Raw genomic sequence first — 21,941 nt, 5'->3', positions numbered from 1 at the left:
CTCCTCGTCCGAGGAGTCGAGCTCCGACTCAGGGAGTGGCACTCCCATCGGGGACTGCTGATGAGGTTCTCGGCTTCCACCTCGTGTACAGGCTCCTTTCTCCTCCGGCTCCGTCTTTATCATGAGGAGCAATCCCCATGCTCCGGGATCTACGGGTTCTCTCCAGGCCGCACCCGGGGCTTCAGCTGTTAGCATGGCTGTGTCCGCCCCCGCCTCCACGGTCTGTCTGGGCACAAGCGGTTGCACAGCCCATAAATAATGGATGCCGCACTGCGGGCATCTGGACGTGGTATTGACAGAACCACCCGGCAGCCGACACTGCATGCACAAACATTTGACAGTCTCTTTCCCCCCAGCTCTAAGCACCAGGAGGCCTCCTGGAGCCGAGTAGGGATGGGCAGAAATGTCCAAATCTTCCTCACTTTTGCAGGCCATATTGCTCACAGGAGACACTTTTTACAGTGGTCTTCCCAGTAGATCAGTTCCTCGCAACTGAAGGGCAGGGGCTGGTTTGTTAAATCCTCCTTCCGCCAGCTCCATCCTCATTAGACAAAGCTGGAAACCACTCCCCCTGGTTGATATTAGAGGCGGGTCCCACAAGTTCACAGGGTGACCCAGCACTGTGTCTGAGCTTGTTACTGTCCATGAGGGCGCGGCCACAGCTTTCGCGCCATACCTCCCATCAGGGTGGGGTTTTCCTTTTGGCGCCACTCCTGGCCAACTTTCTGCAATTTTAACATTTGCAGCATTTTCTGCACTCGGCCCACGCGGTCTCCCAGGGAAGCGGGAACCGCCATCTTGGTTTACATTGCCAATCACTTTAGCAACTGAGGTAGCTCTTTGCATAGCGCTCGCCGGCTGGCAAGCAGATCCCTCATTTCCTCCAAACACCACTACAATGTCCTCCATACTGTCCTCCAGGGTCTCACCCCACGGTCCCAAGCAGGACCAAAATGGCACGGCCACAGCCTTGCTGCCACTCCACAGCATGCTTGCCAAAGTCACTTCGGTAGCTTGCTCTTCAGTGGAACGCACACCACGTGCGCTCCCTCCATCAGCCTCCGTCCGCCATCTGGACCTTCCGCGCCGCGCGGATCCTCCATTCTTGCGGCCGCCATTTGGTTACTGTATTTGCTGTTATTGTACATGGAGCTCTGTGGGGCAGCTGCCATACCGATACAATAAAGATTGCCCGATGCACCACCTCGTGTACCTAATGTTGGTCTGACTCGTGTTGCACTACCTCAGGCTAGGCTCACACTCTCTGTGTATGCTGTGGCTAGCAAAAGCCTGTCCTGTTGACAGGTCTCTCAGCAGCGCCTCCAAATGTAATGGATTTTCTGGACCTTCCTGACCCATCCAATCTCACATTGGCCCCTGTGGTCTATCCAGTCTCCATTACATGGTCGTGTCTGGTGGTGCACCTGTTGGCAACAGGACTCCTGAGTCTCCCGCATGATGTTGTGTGGGGAATGTCAACCCAGACAGGCAGCTGAGGTAGTGTGCATGAGTCCTACCTACATACAGTGCAGCGCCTCCACCTCATCAGGATCTCTGCGTCCGCAAGGAGATGGTTCTGATGAAGAACGCCTCGGTGGTGCCTTCCTCTGTGGAGTAACTTCACACTCACACATGGGGTTTCTTGTGAACAAGGGCATCTTTATTGATGATTTAGGCAGACTGCCCCTCGCAGCAAACAGCTTAGCCGCTTATCTTCTTTAGCACTCTCATTTCAGAAGATCTGCCCTCCCAATGGAGTTGGATCACCTCTCCCTTCAGGGAGATCACCACCTGTGCGAGGTCCCTGGACACAGTGTAGGCCCTGCCAGCCTTACTGCTGCAGGTCTCACTACTTGCTGTTGAATCACTCTTTTAATTAGCACACGACCTTGAACATAAAAGCCTCTAACTTTGGGCAGTTCTGTGTCTTATATACCAAAGGAATGGCTCCACCTCCTGTGTCACTAACAATGAACACAAGGTCTGTTACCACTCCCATCATGTACATATGACACCTCACCAGGGTGTGAGGGCAAACCTCCATGATTGATGCTGGCAATCCTGTATACTTACCAGGTTTACTGCCAGCATGAGAGAGAACTGTATACCATTTTTAACACATGGCTACACTACTCATTGATTTTTTGGTGTGCTTGACTTTGCTTCTGCCTTCTGATAACATGAACAAAGTGATCGATATCAAGGTAGCAGACATTACATGAGCACTCTGTCCCACAGAATGGATCTATTGATTTTGTAATTTTTGTCCTCCCTTTATCAAGTAGAGCCAAATCGCGTTACTTTTAGCAACTAGAATATGACCCATGTACTCAAAATACTTACCCCATTTAGGGGCTGGTGTGTTTTCTTTTCCCTTTCTGGAAAATCAAAACAACTAGCAAATCTCATGGGCCAATAGGAAGCCACATTGGAGATGGTGTTGCGGCTTCCTATTGGATGACTGTTTCAATGGCCAACAAGTAACAGCGACAATTAAACAAGTATGTACAGTATCTCAGGACCTGGAGGGTCCACAGAGCTAACAAAAGCGCGGTCCAGCTATGGAGGACCTCACCTTTTGATGTGAAAAAGCCACAATGATTGGAATTAGCAGTATGGCTGCTTTAAACGGGTCTATGTATCATTTAAAAGTAGGTTCAATTCTGGGGTACAACAATTGTACTAGATATTGGAGATTTGCCCTTTACAGGTATTCTGGTTCTAAATGTTCAGGTTTTTGTTTTATCCAAAGCCAACTTGTTCTGCATCATGCAATATATGAACAAGTATATATTACATCATAGAATTACAATAAAATGAACCGTTGCATCAGCTGAAAGCAGGAATGACCAAATTAAAAAAAAAAAATCATTATTTTCAAATTCAGAAAAACCAGTAATAAAAATAATAATAATTCGAATTCCAATTCGTTTGCGGATGAGAGGGGGACAATTTTTAGTCTAGTCCCAAGCACTATATATACCAGGAAACCACCTTTCAAACACCCCTGTGCTTAAAATGGAGAACAGCTGGGGAATGTGCCACGTATATTTAAAGGACTCGTACCCCACAGCTAAAACATTTCCACAAGATCTATCCTGACAAGTCAGACATTTTGTGAGGAAGGTTGTATGGACAGGCCCAACAGAATCCACGCCCTCTTCTATGTAGGGCAGAAGTTCTAGCACGGAGCTAAACCAGCTGCTGGAAAACAATTGTCGCAACATACTTTTGAGCTCTGCTGCCACGTAGTACCGCTGAGGTCACTACTGGTGACATCATACTTGCGGAAGTTGGTCTTAACTTCCTGTTGGGCCCAACTTCCAACGCCGGTTGGCCTGCCCATAGCCCTCCCAGCCTTCTCCCCATAAAATACTGGGCAATTAAATGGAAAACAGGGACAATATCGCGTATATATACGGGACATCTGGCAACCCTAGTCATAATGACATCACTAAAGTACAGTGATCCAATACAGCGGAGTCTGCTTTAGCTGCTCCCTGGAAAAGGCGGAAACAGTCCTGCAAATCTTAATCACATACATGCAGGTCGGCTGGCAGCTGCTCTACAGGGCTGCCAAACAGTCTACTCCACTCAGCCTAATTACCTCAAAGTCCACCCTGCATCAAACAGTGCTCTAAGCAGAGACTCACAAACTTAGTGTCTTCATGTTTGGAGGACGAATGTAATGTCCAGTCAATGTAAGGCTGGGAACTACCCACATTGAGGGGAATATACAATTAGACAGCAACATTTGTTGCTATTCCACCATTGGTACATAGTATCAAGGCTTGGATACAGATCAGTATTTTTTCAACTGAATTTGCATCTTCTAGATCTGCAGCCAATTTATCACTAAACCACTGGGGAGATGTGCTGATCATTAGGGTCCTAATCTAAGCCCCCCTGTTTTGCCAGTATCGCTGTCACTTAATACCAAGCAATCGTGATAAGTTCGGCATTTTTTAGATGAACACCCCTGTTAGATTTCTCATGTACTGTATTCATTTTAGTATGCCTATTAAAGTTTGATTTGAGCATTTATCATATGTAATTCATTCCTTGTGGTGGAGGCCCCAGAAAGGGATCTCTGCATTCTTTCTGCGTTCTATGTACACCGTAGTACAATATGTTAATATTCTCTGAATATTTCCCAGATAGCACCTACCAATCTATACTAACATTTTGGGTGTTTTATAGCGGAGTTCCTCTCTCTTCATTTATTCTCTTTAGTTCAGTCTTATTAAATGTCCAAACGGATCTATAAACTCTCCCCTTGCAGCTTTAATCTTGTGAGCGCTTTGCTAACCTACGAAACCCCGCCGGATCTCCAAACAAAAAGGAGACGAGACAAAAAAGACACAGCGCACCGGGGATAAGTAAATAGAGAAATTGTATTCACAGATTCACGTTTGTGTTTGGCAACAGAGGCCGAGTGCACCGGGTCCCCGAACCAACCAAGGAACACTAAACTCCAGCAGCGGTCATCCACTGGCGCAAACCTCAACGCATTTCGCACACAGCAGTGCTTCCTCAGGACGATGTTCCTCGGTTGGTTCAGGGACTCTGTGGACTCTGTCACTGAACACCACCAATGAACCACGGGCTCTACCTGTTAGAGCTCCGTATCATGTTTTTAATTATAAGTTTCAGAAACAGTTGGGAATCTTTCAATACAATTTTCTTATTTACTTATCCCTGGTACGCTATGTGTTTTTGTCTTCTTTTGGAGATTCCGTTTTTGACAAATCTGTTGGTGGATAACAATGTATCCACCTGAATTTTTTTAGTGTCCAATGCGCCCGTGGATCAGATTTGGGTAAAAAAAAAAAAACGCGGATCAGATGTCGACAAGTTCACTTATCTAAAGAACTCACTCCTACAACGTGATTCTGTTTTTGAGGGTAAATGTCTCATTGGGCACTGCAACATTGTCTGGGTCTTAGTGGAAATAACCTAAAAGCTCATTCTACATTCTCTATGTATATCTAACCAGTGGGTAAACTGTGATGGTTTAGCATAGTAAAGAACATGGCATTTCTTATTCTTCAAGCTGAACTTAAAAAAAAGTATAGCAAGCTGAACTTAAATAAAGGTATATATGTATATATGTGTATATGTGTGTATATATAGTTACAAAGTTACATAGTAAATGAGGTTGAAAAAAGACATCCATCCATCAAGTTCAACCTATAGTAAATTTAGACAACAGATACTTTATCCTATATCTATACGTCCTTATTGATCCAGAGGAAGGCAAACAAAAAATCCCAGTGTCATATCATCCAATGATATCTCATAGGGGGAAAAAAATTCCTTCCTGACTCCAAGAATTGGCAATCGTATTAATCCCTGGATCAACATCCTTCCCACGTATACTTATTTGGTATATCACTGTATACCTTTCCTTTCTACAAAGATGTCCAACCTTTTTTTGAACAAATCTATTGTATCTGCCATCACAGTCTCCATGGGTAATGAATTCCACATTTTAACTGCCCTTACTGTAAAGAACCCTTTCCTTTGTTTGCTGGTGAAATCTCTTTTCCTCCAACCTAAAGGGATGACCCTGAGTCCTTTGTACTGCCCTTGGGATGAATAGTTCTTTTGAAAGCTCCTTGTACTGTCCCCGAATATATTTGTATATTGTTAAAATCTTATATATAAAATCTTTTAAAGATCCAATCATATGAAGCAGCATCTGTACAGTGTTAAAAGGAAGCAATTGGTCATTCAAATCAAATCACACCCATATACATATTTGAAAGTATTTTTTAAATTGATGTTTGTTATATTTTGTTTAACATTACAGCAGGAACTTTCATGAGGAAGGGGGGCAGGGTTTTCCGAATTTCTTCAACCTCCATTGTTCTTTGTAATAAAAATCAGAACTGGATGCCGTTTGCTCTGCAAATGAACCTACATTTGGCTTACCCTTTCCCCCCTCACCCCCACCCCCGCCAAACCCAGAGAAACCACTTTCATTTTTTTTAGAGTATTTATTTTAAAAGGTCCTCTACTTTGTATGTACGTATTTTTATTTTTATAGTGCCAACAATGTATTCAGCGCTTTACAAAGACAATTATAATACAATAAATGCATCAAAGTCAGAAAATAGAAAAGGAAATTGTAGGGCAAATACTAAAACATGGTCCAAAAACCTTTTTGTTCCAATAGTTATATCGGTTTAAGAAGTCTTTAAAATTGGAAGTGCAATATGAGTACTTCACTATTAGGGGAATACCTTTTTTATTTGCACTAACAATTGATATTATAGGACAAGCTTTCAAGAGCTCTCCTCTCTTCCTCAGGTCAGAAATACGGATTTACACAGATTCCAGGAGTTTTTAAGACAGATGTTAAAAAACCCCAAGATAATCTAAGGCAGATGAGGTAGAGAAGGAATGGCAGAGGGAATAGTAAATAAACAGACAGGGCAGTAAAATGTTTGAAATGTCTCGGATCGGCTAGTTGTTCCTTTGGTCCATGGATCAGTCTCAAAAAAGGCAAATCCACCACCTGGGATTTTTCCATTTATTTTAGAGCAATCCAAAATCCGTGGTCAGAATGTTAAAAATCCGGACACTGATCTGTGTGGGGTGTTGGGGAGTGGAATCTTTCTCCCTCTCCACGGACTAATCTGTGCATGGATGTTTTCAAATTCGTCCGGATTGTATCCAATGGTGGACTTGGATTATTTGCACGGAGGTTCAGTGCCCAATCCGGTGTGTGTGTGATTTGGTCTAGAACAAAAAGCCCACAAGAAATGGATTTGGACTGAGAGCATGTAGGACCATCCACCCATCAGTGAGAAGGGGGTGGGGGCAAAGGGATTACATTGTCCAACATTCAGGGAGAATTCCAAAGTGCGGGGAAACAGTTTCAGACGAGGAGAATCCGGCTTGTGCAGCCAACACAACACAGACAAACAATTTCTCCAAAGTGCAGGTTTCCTCTAGGACAGAGATAAATAGTAGATATCTACTCACAAGTTCATAATGCAGTTCTCCATTTAATGTGACAGCAAAGAACAGTGGAAAGACAACGTTTCAGGTCCCATACGGACCTTTCATCAGGTCCAACATTCAGGGAGAAAACATTACAAAACATTCTGACACCGGTGGTACATGCTCTAATTAAGCCCTCTCGCAAATGGAGTTGAGACTTGAAATCAATACTCCAGCATCCTGCAGCTGTGCCATACAACATTGCTATCAATTTAACTAAAGAGCTTTGACTTCTCAAAAACAAAACCCACCCATTGTTAAACAAGTTTGGAGATAAGCTCAGTAATAGCCAAACCATTATATTTATTATTCCAGGACTCCATTTCCACAGGCTCAGTACCACAAGATTGGCGTAAAGCAGATGTGGTGCCTATATTTAAAAAGGGAGCTAGATCACAACCGGGAAATTACAGACCTGTAAGCCTGACTTCAATAGTAGGGAAACTACTTGAAGGTTTAATACTGGATAATATTCAGGAATACCTAATGGAAAACAAAATTATTAGTAATAGTCAGCATGGATTTATGAAGGATAGATCTTGCCAAACTAACCTTATTTGTTTCTTTGAGGAGGTAAGTAGGAATTTAGACCACGGTAATGCAGTTGATGGGGTCTACTTAGATTTTGCAAAGGCTTTTGATACGGTTTCACACAAGAGGTTGGTGTTCAAAATAAAGAAAATTGGACTCAGTGATAATATATGCACCTGGATTGAAAACTGGTTAAAGGACAGACAACAGAGGGTTGTCATAAATGGAATTTTTTCAGGTTGGGCTAAAGTCGTGAGTGGAGTACCTCAGGGATCGGTACTGGGACCCCTGCTTTTTAACTTGTTTATTAATGACCTTGAGGTTGGGATAGAGAGCAAAGTCTCCATCTTTGCTGATGATACTAAATTGGGTAAGGTAATAGAATCAGAGCAGGATGAAATTTTTCTTCAGAAGGACTTGGAGAGACTGGAAACGTGGGCAGGTAAATGGCAAATGAGATTTTATACAGATAAATGTAAGGTTATGCACTGGAGTTGAGCTCCCCTGCTCTACGTCATTGAGAACATTTTAACAGCACAAGAAGTCATTTGTGCCACTACCTCAATGTAATAGAAAAATAGCTAGGATACTGGATAATAAATACAAGTTAGCCATACAAACAGCTCTGTGAGGTCGTGAGTGCAACTGGGGAAAGTTCAATCCCTTGCCAAACCACTTGTGAAAAGCATTACCTATTTGTGTCGCACTTTAATAGACCCATCAATTAATAACAAGGCCAGCTGGATATAAACTGGCATACTGTTCTTCAGTGCTGATGGGGACAGCAAACACATGCCTTTGAAAACGCCTTGCTGGCCTCTCCAGTGTTTAAAAAGTTACTTGCCTGCTAGAAGACAGAAGGGAACAGGCCAAGAAATTAATAACCAAGAGAAAATACAGTATGAACCAGCCCAAAACAACTCCGGGACGTGCAGTGTAAAAGTCAATAGCCGTAAAAGGACCTTGTTGCTCAACGCTGTTTACCGTCTGCCAAAAGGCCCGACAGCACTGATAAATTCCAGAGATGGATCTACTGTAGTCCCAGCCTGTAAAAAACATTGACCCTACAGTAACGTGACTAAACTTAACACATACATACATACCGATATGGGATCTTTCCATTGGCAAAAGGCACTTTCTGGTGCCGAGGGACACCTTACAGCCTGTTGAGTCAATGAGTTGTAAGGAGTCTTCCAATGCTGGAAGGAGTTTAAAGAGGAACCCCCGGGGGACACACTTTTTAAATAGTTTGAAGCAGGGGGTGTTCAGAGCTGAACCATGTTAATTTCAGCTCAGAAGGCTCCTTACTTCCCAAGATACTCACCTCAGAAGGGGAGCGATGGTAGCAGCCTAGAAGGGGCTTGTCAGGGCTATCAAAATCGTGGGTTTAAATGTCCTGTGGGCCAATAAGAAGCCGTGACATCATACCTGGTGTTTCTATTGGCCCAGGTGACACAGGACATTTAATCTGTGCAGAGATAGCGGCAGCACATACTGAGGTAAGTATCTTGGGAAGCGGTACTGGAAGCAACACGGTTCTGCTCCGGTGACCCCCTGTTCCCAACCTATTTATTAAAACCCCCCACAACAATGTGTCCCTAGGAATGCTCCTTTAAACAGCAGAGTATGGTTTGGTAAATACGTTTTTTTTATGGAGTACCATGGAAGTTCGAAGCCAGGAGGACACCACCCCGGTGTCTCCCTTTCCAGACCGCCCTGGTTTTCCTGTGACATGTATTGTTACTGGAGAGCTCTTGTCATAATTTGCCCTGTTGGCTTATTCTGCATATTTATATTTATCCTGAATTGCATAATATTACCCCTTATAGGATTTTGAGTTCTCTAGATAGGTGATCATGACAGCTTATTTTTTCTGGGTATGTATGTATGTCTTTATTTATATAGCGCCATTAATGCACATAGCGCTTCGTAGCAGTAATACACGTGACAATCATATAAATAACAAATAATATAAATAACACATAATGGGAATAAGTGCTTCAGACATAAAAGTAACATTTAGAAAGAGGAGTCCCTGCTCCGAGGAGCTTACAATCTAATTGGTTGGTAGGAAGAACGTACAAAGACAGTAGGAGGGCGTTCTGGTAACTGCGTCTGCAGGTGGCCAAGGTTAATGTATGAGGTGTTAATTATCAGCCACGGAGTTACTCATATGCTTCCTTAAGCAGGTGGGTCTTAAATGTGGATAGAGAGCGTGCTAGTCAGGTATTGATGGGAAGGGCATTCCAGAGGTGTGGGGCAGTTAGGGATAAAGTTTTAAGGCGGGAGAGGGCTATAGACACAAAAGGGGTAGAGAGAAGACTATGTACTAAGCAGTGAGCTTTTGCGTTCGGATAGGCATTTTGTGATCGTTCTTAAAAAAATGAAGCCAGAGGCGGGATTCACTAACAAGTGAAACACATTTTGTTAGGGCTGATCACAAAACTGCCCGATCGTGCGGAGCTGTTTTTCCCCCCTGTTATCGTGCTTAAACTTGTAAAGCACAATAGCTGATATGAAAAAAAGCCGCCTGTAAGAGCTGCATGGAGACGCTGCGTCTCCATGCCCGGCTCTTACAGGCGATCGAGCAGTATAAATATAAATTATAATACTAGTGTACATGAGCAGGTGGTCTCCTGAGCTGGACGGCATTGGTTTCAGCCTCGGGGACCCCCTACTTCATGAGATACGGGCCCCGGTATGGGTATCCCCTGTGCTTTTAAACCTCCTGTGCCACGTGACCGGGGGATTTAAATCCTGCAGGGGGATACCGGCACCCCATAACGGGGCCTGTATCTCATGAAGTAGGGGGTCCCCAAGGTTGAAACCAATGCGGTGATGAACAAAGAAAAGAAAGAAAGCTCCCTATAGTGTCTCACTAGAGAGCACCCTACACTTAAATTAAAAGTACTATTTTTTAATGAATTAATTAAAATATATTTATTGCAGCAAAATATACAACGAACCAAATGATTAAAACAAATTAAAAATGAGGGAGGTGTATGTGTGCTTATTGCTTAAGGCTCCGAAACTGAGGCAACCTGGTGGTCAGGTGATCGGGAATGACCAATCAGAGTCCAGCATTTGCCACCATTATAACTATACCCTAATGACTAACCTATTGAAGCCACAACGGTGAAACATATGTTGGGCAGGCCAGGCGCTACTACCAGGTGCGCAGGCTAGTTGGAGAGGTCTGGTGCTTTCCTCACTGTCAGAGCATTTCGGAGCCTTCGTCATGGGAAGCACAACGCTCTGACTATCTCCTAATTAGTTTATATTGTGAGTGTTAGACCCACAGAGTGTGGTCTGAGAGGGCTATGTTCATTCTTTTTTAAAGAGCATTTGGCTATCATATGTTATAGCTGTTCACCAGGACAGACCTATAGGCTCAGCTATTTCTGAGCCTGGTGGTCTGGTATCACTGTGTATGTGTATATAGTGACTGTATTCACAGTACTCCATTTTCAAGCAAAGCCATTGATACACAGAGCTCATTACCCTCTTAACAAACCAACACTCTCATCTACTTAGGAATAGTTGTCGGACGACCTAGAATTGTATTTAATAGCTACTACCACGGTTAGTATAATCATATAACCGTGGACATAAATAGTAATTAATAGCTATTTCATTATATACACTGACGTCTTTGACAATAAGCACACAGACACCTCCCTCATTTTTAATTTGTTTTAATCATTTGGTTTATTGTATATTTTGCTGCAATAAATATATTTTAATTAATTCATTAATAAATAGTACTTTTAATTTAAGTGTAGGGTGCTCTCTAGTGCGACACTATAGGGAGCTTTCTTTCTTTTCTTTGTTCATCACAGTATATATTCCCAGTCAGCACCACCCTAGTATTATTTATTGCAGTTCCAGTCATCACACAGGTTATCCATCTACCCTCCTCTGTGATGGTGTGCGAGATACACATTTGACCTCGTTCAGGGGTCATTTTCCTTGTGTGAAACCAATGCGGTCCAGCTCAGGAGACCCCCTGCTATCTACACTAGTATCAAAACACACATAACAATAAAAAACAATTCATTACCGTAGCGGCTATATTTCTATATATATATATACATATATATATATAGAAATATAGCCGCTACGGTAATGAATTGTATATATATATATATATATATATATAGAAAAAAGACACACAAAAAAACAAACAAACAAAAGTGATCTTCAAGGGAGTGGTGTTCCCCTCAAACAGGCTGCAAAGACTCTGGAGGACATTGTATTGGGACTGGTTTTTGTTTTTTTGTGTCAATTTATATTTTTTATATTAGTTTTTTTAAAATATGTATTAGTTGATGCATTTATATTGAATTAGCATAATATTGCACTTATTTATAACACTCATGGTCTAGTTTTACCTTAGCTTTGGAGATTTATTTTGCTATCTGTGTAGGTATAGAATTTGTAAGGGGCCACTTCAGACTTGTTTTATATATATATACAGCTGAACCCCCTTATAACGCTGTGCTTGGGGTCCAAAGAATCACATCGCGTTATAAGCGGATGGCTTTAGATATAATGTACAATTGTATGCATTGTACAATAAAGTATTTAAGATACCAATAATCGTGTTGTAAAGTATTCATAAATACAAAAATTGGGAGTCACGCTTGGATCGCGTTATAAGCGGATTTGCATTGTAACGGATCACGTTATATATATATACACAGCTCAACACTGAACACAGCTCAACACACACACACACACACACAATCAAAATTGCTCTATGCAATCTAAATCTATTGATCTATTTAGAAACGTATATATTTTCTAGTTATGTGGGACATTTAGAAGGCAAAGCATTCATGGTGTATAAATCACTGTATTCCTTTTATAGAGGGAGTTGCCCGCATGGCTTCTTGCCATACATCTACCAGTCAGGCAGGTGGAATATGGCCTTGGTTTTGCACGGTTATTGCTTTTAGTGGCTGGGCTAAGCTTGAGGAATTATCTGATCAGGTATAAATCCATAAGCCTGCTGACAGCAGGTTTTGTGTGAGAGGCACTTTGTTGTAGAGGAGATGAGTGTTAGAAGATAACAGGACTAGGCAGCTATTGCACCAGTGATCCCACCCTGGACTTCTCCATAACCAAGAGCCTGGGCTGCCCCTTGCTGCATCTCACCATGACCCTGACCAACGAGACACAGATAATCCTCACGGCTGTGGTGTGCTCCTGTTTGGCCTTTATTGTGCTGTTATGTCTCTGCTATTTCACCTGTCGGCTGGCAGGGTGAGTTACCAATGCAATGTAGCAAAGAGGTGCTTTAACCTGTGTGCGCTCATTTTGGGGTTGTGAATATGTACTTCTTCATCCAGCAGGAAAGGATGAGGAGAAAGGTGCAGTAGCAACCTGTATTGGGGATGGATTGTGGTGTATCAGATGAGATGACAGAGTGGAGTAGCAGCGAGACATTTAGGGCAGCGCTATGTGGTGTGGCTATTGGATAAGCAGGTAGTGTAGCATTAAGGAATAAGGCTGCGGTCCCAGTCATGTCTGTGACACGCGCGCCCGGTGGGGGGAGGCGCGTGCACAGCGCTAACCTCGATCTGCGGTCTCCAGGAGAGAGGGAAGCTTGCGACGGGAGGGGGCGTGGTCGGGGATTTGCGGGGGCCTGGCCATTACGTCACGTGGCTGGTTCGCCCTCATTGGGTGAACCGCCGGTGGGGGCGTGGCCACGCCTCTGTCGCAAGGTTTGAACTCAATTTCATTGAGTTGAAAAAACCCTGCAGTACGGCGCGGCTGCACCTTCAGCGTGACGGTGCGTACTGGGCCCAGCCCCATTGAGGGGCGGTGCTTACACGCACAGCGCACGCCGTGCCGTGTGCTGTGGCAGTTACTGGGACCGCAGCCTTAAGGTGTGTGTTGGTGGGAACGTTTTGGCTACTTTGTAGCAGGGTGAAGGTCAGGCTGTGCGCAAGAAGAAAATGTAAGGACCAAAACAGCCACATACTTAACATTTCAATGCAGAGTTTTATCATCAGCTTTATCATTTAGAAACAGTCTAGTGCAAGCAAACACACCCTGTTAGGAAAGAAACAGTTGCTCTGCATGCCTTTTGGCTAGTAAAATAAGCATCCGCCCTCAGGTCTGGTCATGTTAGATAAACCACATAGCTGAAGAGGTCAGCAAGATAGACATATACACAAAAGGCCAGAGATCAGCAAAAACATACTGAGCAAGTGTGAACACAGATTAAACCTCAAGTAAAGCATTCAATGGGGTTTATTTAACGAACACTGTAACATGCATGGAGCAAGTCTGAAATGTGACAAAGGTTTTCTCGCTCACAACTACCTTGCATCGTCAACATTCTTAAAACACATTTTAACGAAGCATATGGGTAGCTCCGCTGACTGATACTATACATCTCACATGCACTAACCATGACCCCCTGCAGACTCACTCACCAGAACACCCTCCTACTGTATAAGTTCTCCCCACTTACTAGTTATCACTTACATGGGAAGCTCTTCCTTTTCCTATTGTTTTGTCTGAAGCGCTTATTCCCATTGGGTTCAAATATTATGTCACGTGTATTGTGAAGCGCTATGTACATACATACATGTCAAGTTAAAATGACATACTGGGTTTGCAATAAATGATCAGCATAAAAGCCATTGGATAAGAGAAAACACTCAGGTGCATCAACTTTTCTTTATCAAGTTTTCCAACAGTGTTCTAAGCTGTTAAACACATCTTGCAGCATTTAAACTGCAGATAGTCACACATTGTGAGTGGAAAGGCTAATGAGCCAACAAAGTGCGTCATTTAACCTTCCAAAATTCTAGGAACTGTGGAACAGGCAGCGCCTGTGGCCTTCAACCTAGTCTTTATAATGCTTGTACAGTCATGCCAGAGCTAAGGAGGATGCTGCAAAATAATGTGATCAAAACCTTAGCCTAAAAGTAAACTCAAGCTGGATTACGAAATACAAAGGACAGTTTAGGAGTGCTCATTCTCCAAATAAAGACACCCAACACCAAGCCTTTGTAGTACAGCACATGGTAGGTGCTCACATTTGATTTCACTTGCCACGAGAAAGTTTACTTTTTAGCGGACCTTTAAATATACACCCATTTATCCTTTTGTATCCTCCTACTCCTCTACAATCCTGGGTGAGTACACTTGTCGAGCGCATGGTTCTCACCATTTACAGGCCGCCGTTATGATGTTCCCTGTACATCTTATGATGTAGAGGGAAGGCCATGCTAATTTTGCTAGGTTTTTTTTAAGGGGGTCATTGCGTTTAACGCCATTGCGCCCGCCACTCCTGTTTCCGTTACTGGGGGCTGATTGCAACCATGTGATTGCGATCCTGGAAAGTTGGTGATGCTCTACTGCCAGCAGAAAAGTTTGAAATATATGCTGGATTCAGCCATTCAAATCCTACACGTGAGGTGCTTAAGTTTTCATGGTCCCCATGTGGTGTTTAAAATCAAAGAATTATGGCAGATCCTTATACCTTTTTTTTAAAGAAGACCTCCAATGACTCAAATCAAATTCCCGCTGTGCCCACGGAAGAATACCACCGTTGTGAGTATCCCTAGATCACCGTCGCCACAAACATTGGTGGTAATCCCTGCTTGCTTGCACCCCTGGTAAAAGCTTGATAGATTGTATATCATTTTGCACCATTCATAGGGGTTAATTATCTAAGTTTTCCAATGGCAAAAAAGCAGAACAATTGCATCATTGTTTTCATTTAAAAAAAAGAAAGAATCTGGATCAGTTTTTTGACCAAGAGCTGCCTCCGTTTTTAATGTGGCAGTACTGAGATAACCCTTGTAGTGCGTATATAGATCTACAATTTAAAAGCCATTAAATAAAGACTGTAACGGCTCTTGAAAACGACAGAAGAAGTGCCCTGAAACTCTCACACAGATGCTTGCATTGCTTGAAGTGCTATACGTTGGTCATTTTTGTATTTCACACACATTCTCGGCCATGGTGGCAGCAATTAGCCGTTTCCATGATTAGGACTTCAAACATTTTCTCACTGATCCAACAACGCCAGTCTCATCACTTGCACTTCCTGCTCCAACAGGGCGGCAAACAGGATATTTGAACAGATCTGAGCCTGGATACATCTCGTCGGTGTTCCTGGACCCAGGGAAAGAGAATGGTAGTGAAAGCGTTGATATTGCTGCTGGCGGCCACGCTCTCGCGATCGGTCCCATTCCCAGGTAAGTGGTCAGAGATGCTTTTTTTGAGGCTTACTGGGAGGAAGAGGCCTCTGACCTGTGCCTTCAGGTTACGAGTATTAACACGGCCGGAGTTGGCAAGAGCCATATGTGGAAATATCTGCTCCTACTTTATAATCCTCCTCCAATATTAGATGGAATTCTTGCTTGCATGGACCATTAATATATGCAAAACCAAGTCAGTAGTTAACTTTATTTTAGGGCACTCCTGCATCTCGTTATACTTTGTACCACCATAGAATATTGAGGTGGGTCCTGGTGGAGCACTTCACCAGCTAATGAACTATGCAATAGTAATAACACTTGCACTGCAGTTTGCAATGTAGCTCTGGTGCCCTAACCGTAGACAGCACTAATGAGAGCTCTACAACAAATTAGATGCACAATTTGCCACTTGTGTAACTTTTCAAATGCTTAGAAGCTGCTATTTAGATGGCACATGATACAGATTTTATTGCACACAACACATTAAACTTGTATCAGAAAAAGTGTAGAGATAAAAATAAATAAAATGTAGTGTAAAGTCAGAGTGCCCCAAAGCAGATAAAACGTTGGGAGTCTTTTTTCTGTAATCTGTTTTAGATTATAGATGATACACGTAATCCAGGGGGAGCATAAAGGAGAAACACACAAAAGCACAGAAAATCTAAGTGCAGAGGAATTACCAGATGGGCAATAAGCTCCAAAACTTGGCTCGTATAGAGTGTCTACTTACAAACTGTAAGATTTATAACAGCAATAAAGGCCAAGGCAGTCAATCCGTGGTAGGTGTCAGTTCAGAGTCATCAGGGCAGGAGAGAGGAAAACACTGCATAGCACAGATCAACCAGATAAAAAAAGTTTTCATCTAAGTAAAAAATATGCACTCAGTCTTGCGGTGACGCGACGAAGCAGGGGCTGGAGACGGAGGTCTATCGGGAGCCACGGGACGGTGAGCTGGCTTGCTGACGGTCTCTCCTATACACTATTGCAGTGTGACATGCCCGGTTTTAATTGACACATTGTGAGTGCATATTTTTTACTTAGATTAAAACTTTTTTACCTGGTTGATCTGTGCTATGCAGTGTTTTCCTCTCTCCTGCCCTGATGACTCTGAACTGACACCCACCATGGATTGACTGCCTTGGCCTTTATTGCTGTTATAAATCTTACAGTTTGTAAGTAGACACTCTATACGAGCCAAGGTTTGGAGCTTAATGCCCATCTTGTAATTCCTCTGCACTTAGATTTTCTGTGCTTTTGTGTGTTTCTCCTTTATGCTCCCCCTGGATTTCGTGTATCTAATACAACATTTGGGACGAATGAAGACTAATCCTACCAGAGGGTCTGAGCAGGGGGTGAAATCTCCTTATTTTTGTGTTACCTTCATTGGGTTTATCACTTTATTCACACACGTGTATGATTTATGCACCTTAATTTTTATTCACTATATTTAAAGTATCCCCATTATTTCACTATATTCACAGTGATCACCTGTTTAGTTGTTTTGCGCCTATTTATCACTTTACTATCAGTACCATCTGCTTTAGATTATCACAGGATCTTCTGTGCCACACAGGTAGAGTGATCAGGCGTCCTGGTTTAGCAGGGCCAGTCCGGACTTTTTGGGGTGTTGTCTCGGTTTTTCAATCCTGTTGACCTCATGTGCGAGATCGGCACTTGTTGGGCGCTTGTGCATGACCGGCAAATGTCAATAGCACATGTGCATGAGCAGCCGGCAAGTGGCAATCGCGCGCATGCGTGACATTTGTCCCCGTTTTTACCTGGACAAATATGTTCACGGAAACAACTTCTGTTGCGGTGACAAAACTGTGTGAGGTCGGATAACTTCTCTACCTTTTCATCATTACCACCTGAATAAAACAAACAAAAAAAACACCATATTACCGCAGTGTTGTAAGGAGGTAGTATAATCCAAAAATAAAATCTCCATGATTGATAGGCTATGCTACAGGTAGCCAACTCCAATCTTCAGAAGCAACCAACATGTCAGGTTTTCAGGATATCCCGGCTTCAGGACAGGTGGCTCAGTCGAAGGCTGAATATCTTTAAAACCTGAGCTGTTGGTAGCTCTCGACTGGAGTTGGCAACCCCTGGGCTAGACTGACATCCTGTAAAAGGCTCTACAGATAAGTGACAATGTTTCCCTGTGTGTCTCAATGTCGTGTGTGCAGAGAAGGAGAAGAACCCTGATTACTGGCGGAACCAGGCCCAGGATACCCTGAAAAGTGCCCTGAAGCTACAGGACCTGAACACAAACATAGCAAAGAATGTCATTATGTTCCTGGGAGATGGTAAGAGTGCCAGAAAAAGGCAAACATTTATATGGTCAGGGCATTTAACCCCTACTTTGGGTGAAGAGCTGCAGCACTCATAGTAAAAGAGGCTCATGAATTTGCTATGGAGAGATGGTGACAATCAGACATGTGCAAGTTTGTCCTCATTAAAGGGACGTGGCATTTTCTAATGCAGGTATGGGAGTGCCAACAGTGACTGCTGCTCGTATTCTAAAGGGACAGCTGGCTGGACAACCTGGCGAAGAGACCCAACTGGAAATGGACAAGTTTCCACATGTTGCACTTTCAAAGGTGAGACCAGAATTGTTCTCATCGGTATAACACCAAATTCTACAAAGAAGCGCTTTCAAAATTAGATGGTTGCTCAGGTGGAATCAGTGAATAGGACCCAAGTAATGAGAGCAGGGAATAGAATAATGTCCAGTGACTATGTTTAGTTGTGGTCTAAAAAGATATATTTTAAATATTGCGGATGCGCCCCTATTTCCCAAGGAGTTATTGTTCCATGCAAAGAACTAGGAAGGGTACCTACCCTGCGGATATTGCCTCTGCACAAGAGACAGAGACTCAAATCCACAGACGGCTGGCAATGGTTGTACTGTAGTATTGGAAGTGTGACCATCCCTCCTGGAAGCAGTTTGTACTTCTCGGATGCTCTCTTGCACCGTATACATGGCCACTCAGATACGTCATGTTAGCAAATGGCAGGATTTAGAAGTGCTCCAGATCACTGTGCATTAGGTGAAACGGCGCTTCCATTGCAGCACCTGCAGCAGGTAAGTGACGCTCACTCCAAAAGAATGTCTACCGTTCCAGTTTCTATTTAAACTCATTGATAAGGCCTTCACCACACTGTATATTTATAACCTGCAGCAAAGAGAGAATCGTTGTCTCACCTTTGCCAGCATCAGAACTTGCACAACAAGTCTTTGTGGGGCCCTGAAAGTGTTCTGCTCTTTTTTCCTCTAGCCACACAGCTAAATGTGAATCTTCCTTTTCCACGGGAATCACACCCTTGACCTCATCAAATAATCTACTTGTGTGCTACTGTACCACATTTCTGTCCTGCGGCAGCCCCAGCTATTCTTGACTAGAACCCCACACAGGAGGTGGTGCCAGCAGATTGTAAGGCATTGGCAAGGAATATGGAACCCACAATATCAACAGTCCACCTACGTCTTCAGCACTGCAGGGTTCCTACTGTAGTACACAGCAGTGCAGAGCCCTCCTGCAATGGCATACTTCACCTCTCCACTGCTGGAGGGCACCCCATTAACTGGCAGCAAAGTGATAACAATTTAATCTGCATCCCTGATTTTATTGAAAAAATAAAATTAAAAGTATGCAAATAAAATACACTTAATTTAAAACACACACACACACACACACACACACACACACACACACACACACACACACACACACACACACACACACACACACACACACACACACACACACACACACACACACACACACACACACACACACTTTCCACTAACCCCGCTGCTGTTTCTGCAAGGAAGCCCGGATTCACACAGCTCAACTTTTGCGGTTTTCCAACTTGTATTACTAATTTTTGCTGCATTCAATCCACCTTATTCAGGTTGTGCCAAGCCCCCCACACCTCACACAGAAATTTGCAATGCATCTTATCGTGTTGCAATAATGAACCCCCCCAGCCCCTGGCCTTCCCCCCGACTCTCAGGCTGCTGGAAGCGTAATATATTTTGGAATGGGTGCTAGGGCCATGATAGTAAGTGGTGGGAGTCTTGGGGTCCAGCAATTTCAGGTTTCCCAGGTATGCCATGCGTAGGGTTACCAGGTTGCTTCTCCACAAATACTGGACACAATGGTGAAAGGTGTGATGCGCTCGAGACACACACACGCTCGAGAGACACACACCTCTCCGGTCTCTGTTCCATGCTGTTTCCTCCTTTCCTTGGCCACACCCTCCAGCTCCTGACACCTTCTTCTTATTGGCTGCTGCTGGGTAATGCAGCCAATCAGGATGGACGAAGTTGCCCAGCCCCCTACATACAGCCCATCTCAGGGAAATCCCATGGCCCCCCAAGCCGGTCAGGTCACTATGTCCAGAGAGGTAATACCGGACACATACATGTCCAGTATTACCTCTCATTTTTTACTTGAATGTGTGTTCAAATACAGGACAGTCCGGTTCAATACCAGACACCTGGCAACCCTAGCCATTCGTGACCCCGGCCTGTTCCTTTAGTACTGCAGGCTTACAGCAATGCTTTTAATGGAAAAAAAGCCAGTACAAGTCAGTTGACCACACTGCCTTTTGCAAAGATAGATAGGAAAGGGGGACTTTGCACCATCAGGTCCTTGCTTACAAACCCCATGCTGACATTACATAACTAAAACACACCTTGTGCCCAGTCTCCCCATACACTGCACTTGTTCTACAAGTTGTTTTTTCCTGCATTGCTCAGCTTAATATTACGGTTGAGGAGCTCAGGGCATTTAGCTGTGTGCTAATCTCTCTAATTGCTTGAAAAGGCAGATGTGAGCAGGCAGCACGGGGATGAAGTATTAGAATTAGGGATTAACCATTTAAACATTGTTCAAAGATTTAAAAAAAATAAATAAAAAAACAAGACTGCTAGCGTGTGCATATTATGAACATCGGCTAATTAACCATTCTCTGCGGCAAAGAAACAAGGAAAACACGTCTGATCGCCTAAAAATCGGCAGCACCACGTATAATAACGTATATATTATATGTGGCCCTCCTTCCCCCACTCTCTGGGAGGTAAGGCGTCTACGGTGTATGTGGTGCTTTACCTGTGGCTCACAGGAGGTCTGAGCCTGCGCCGCTGTGAGCCTGGGGTGTACCCGCTTCACTAGGTGACAGCGCCTCCACCTGCGCGGGACACTAATTAGATGGGATACCCCCACACAGGAACACACAATAATAACACAAGGCATATACTATAACCTTTTACTAAGAATATACTGTATATATATGTAACGGTATTTCTGGCCCGGCCTGACCCACCCAATCTCACATTGGCCCCTGTGGTCTAACCGGACCCCATTACAGTGTAGATATGCCTGATGGTGCACCTGTTGGCTACAGGACTCCTGAGTCTCCCGCATGATGGTGTGTGGGGAGGACCCGTCAGACAGGCAGCTGAGGTAGTGTGCTGAGTCTCACCTAGTTCCAGTGCAGCGCCTCCACCTCACCAGGGTCCCTGCGTCCGCAAGGGGATGATCCTGACGAGGAACTCCTCCGTGGTGCTCCTCTCTGTACACTCATTCCAGATAGATACACGAGAGGGTTTCTGGCTGAACTCATCTTTATTGACACGGCAGGGCAGCTGCCCTCCACAAGGAGTATCTTCAGCCGCTCATCTCGCCAGTGCTCCCTTTAGATAGGTATATCACCTAGATCAGGGATTCACTATTCCCGCAGGAATCACTGTCCTGTGCCAGGTCCCTGGACACAGCCTCCCATGGAGTTACTATAACATAACTGACAGAACTCTTTCAGCACTCAGGTAGAACTTTCCAGCAACTAACTTTGCAACACAGTGCTGTGCCTTATGTAAGCTTCTGAGGCTGACACACCTCTGACATCACTAACCATGGAGTCAGAGCATGTGACCAGTCCCAGCCATACACAGAGCACCCCACCAGGGTGTGAGGGAAAACCTCCATGATTACTGCTGGCATGCCCACACTTACCAGGCCTTACTGCCAGCAGGAGAGATGACTGTAGGCATTTTACATGACCGCTACATATATATATAGATAAACAGATAACGGCAACAATGACAATGGCAACCCTACTGGTTACAGCTATACCTCCGCCACGCCGGGCCTTATCCCACCATAACACCTG

General features: G+C 43.9%; 1 protein-coding gene across 3 annotated transcripts in view; it reads left to right on the top strand.

Moving 5' to 3' along the window:
* The window catches only part of LOC142497703 (alkaline phosphatase-like), a 49,608-nt gene that overhangs the window by 7,921 nt on the left and 19,746 nt on the right, over positions 1 to 21,941 (top strand). Inside the window, exons 1-4 of one of the 3 annotated variants that reach the window (XM_075605873.1) lie at positions 12,583 to 12,804; positions 15,620 to 15,758; positions 17,951 to 18,070; positions 18,249 to 18,364. In XM_075605873.1, coding sequence (XP_075461988.1) covers positions 15,695 to 15,758; positions 17,951 to 18,070; positions 18,249 to 18,364 — 300 coding nt within the window. In that variant the 5' untranslated portion in view covers positions 12,583 to 12,804; positions 15,620 to 15,694. Of the gene's footprint in view, positions 1 to 12,582; positions 12,805 to 15,088; positions 15,109 to 15,619; positions 15,759 to 17,950; positions 18,071 to 18,248; positions 18,365 to 21,941 lie in introns of those variants that run through there. The other 2 variants (XM_075605875.1, XM_075605872.1) reach the window with 2 other exon arrangements.

Source organism: Ascaphus truei, chromosome 6 (genome assembly GCF_040206685.1).
Source record: "Ascaphus truei isolate aAscTru1 chromosome 6, aAscTru1.hap1, whole genome shotgun sequence".
NCBI lineage: Eukaryota > Metazoa > Chordata > Amphibia > Anura > Ascaphidae > Ascaphus > Ascaphus truei.
The sequence above is the reverse complement of the archived record's forward strand: the minus strand, read 5'-3'. Positions and strand labels throughout refer to the sequence as shown.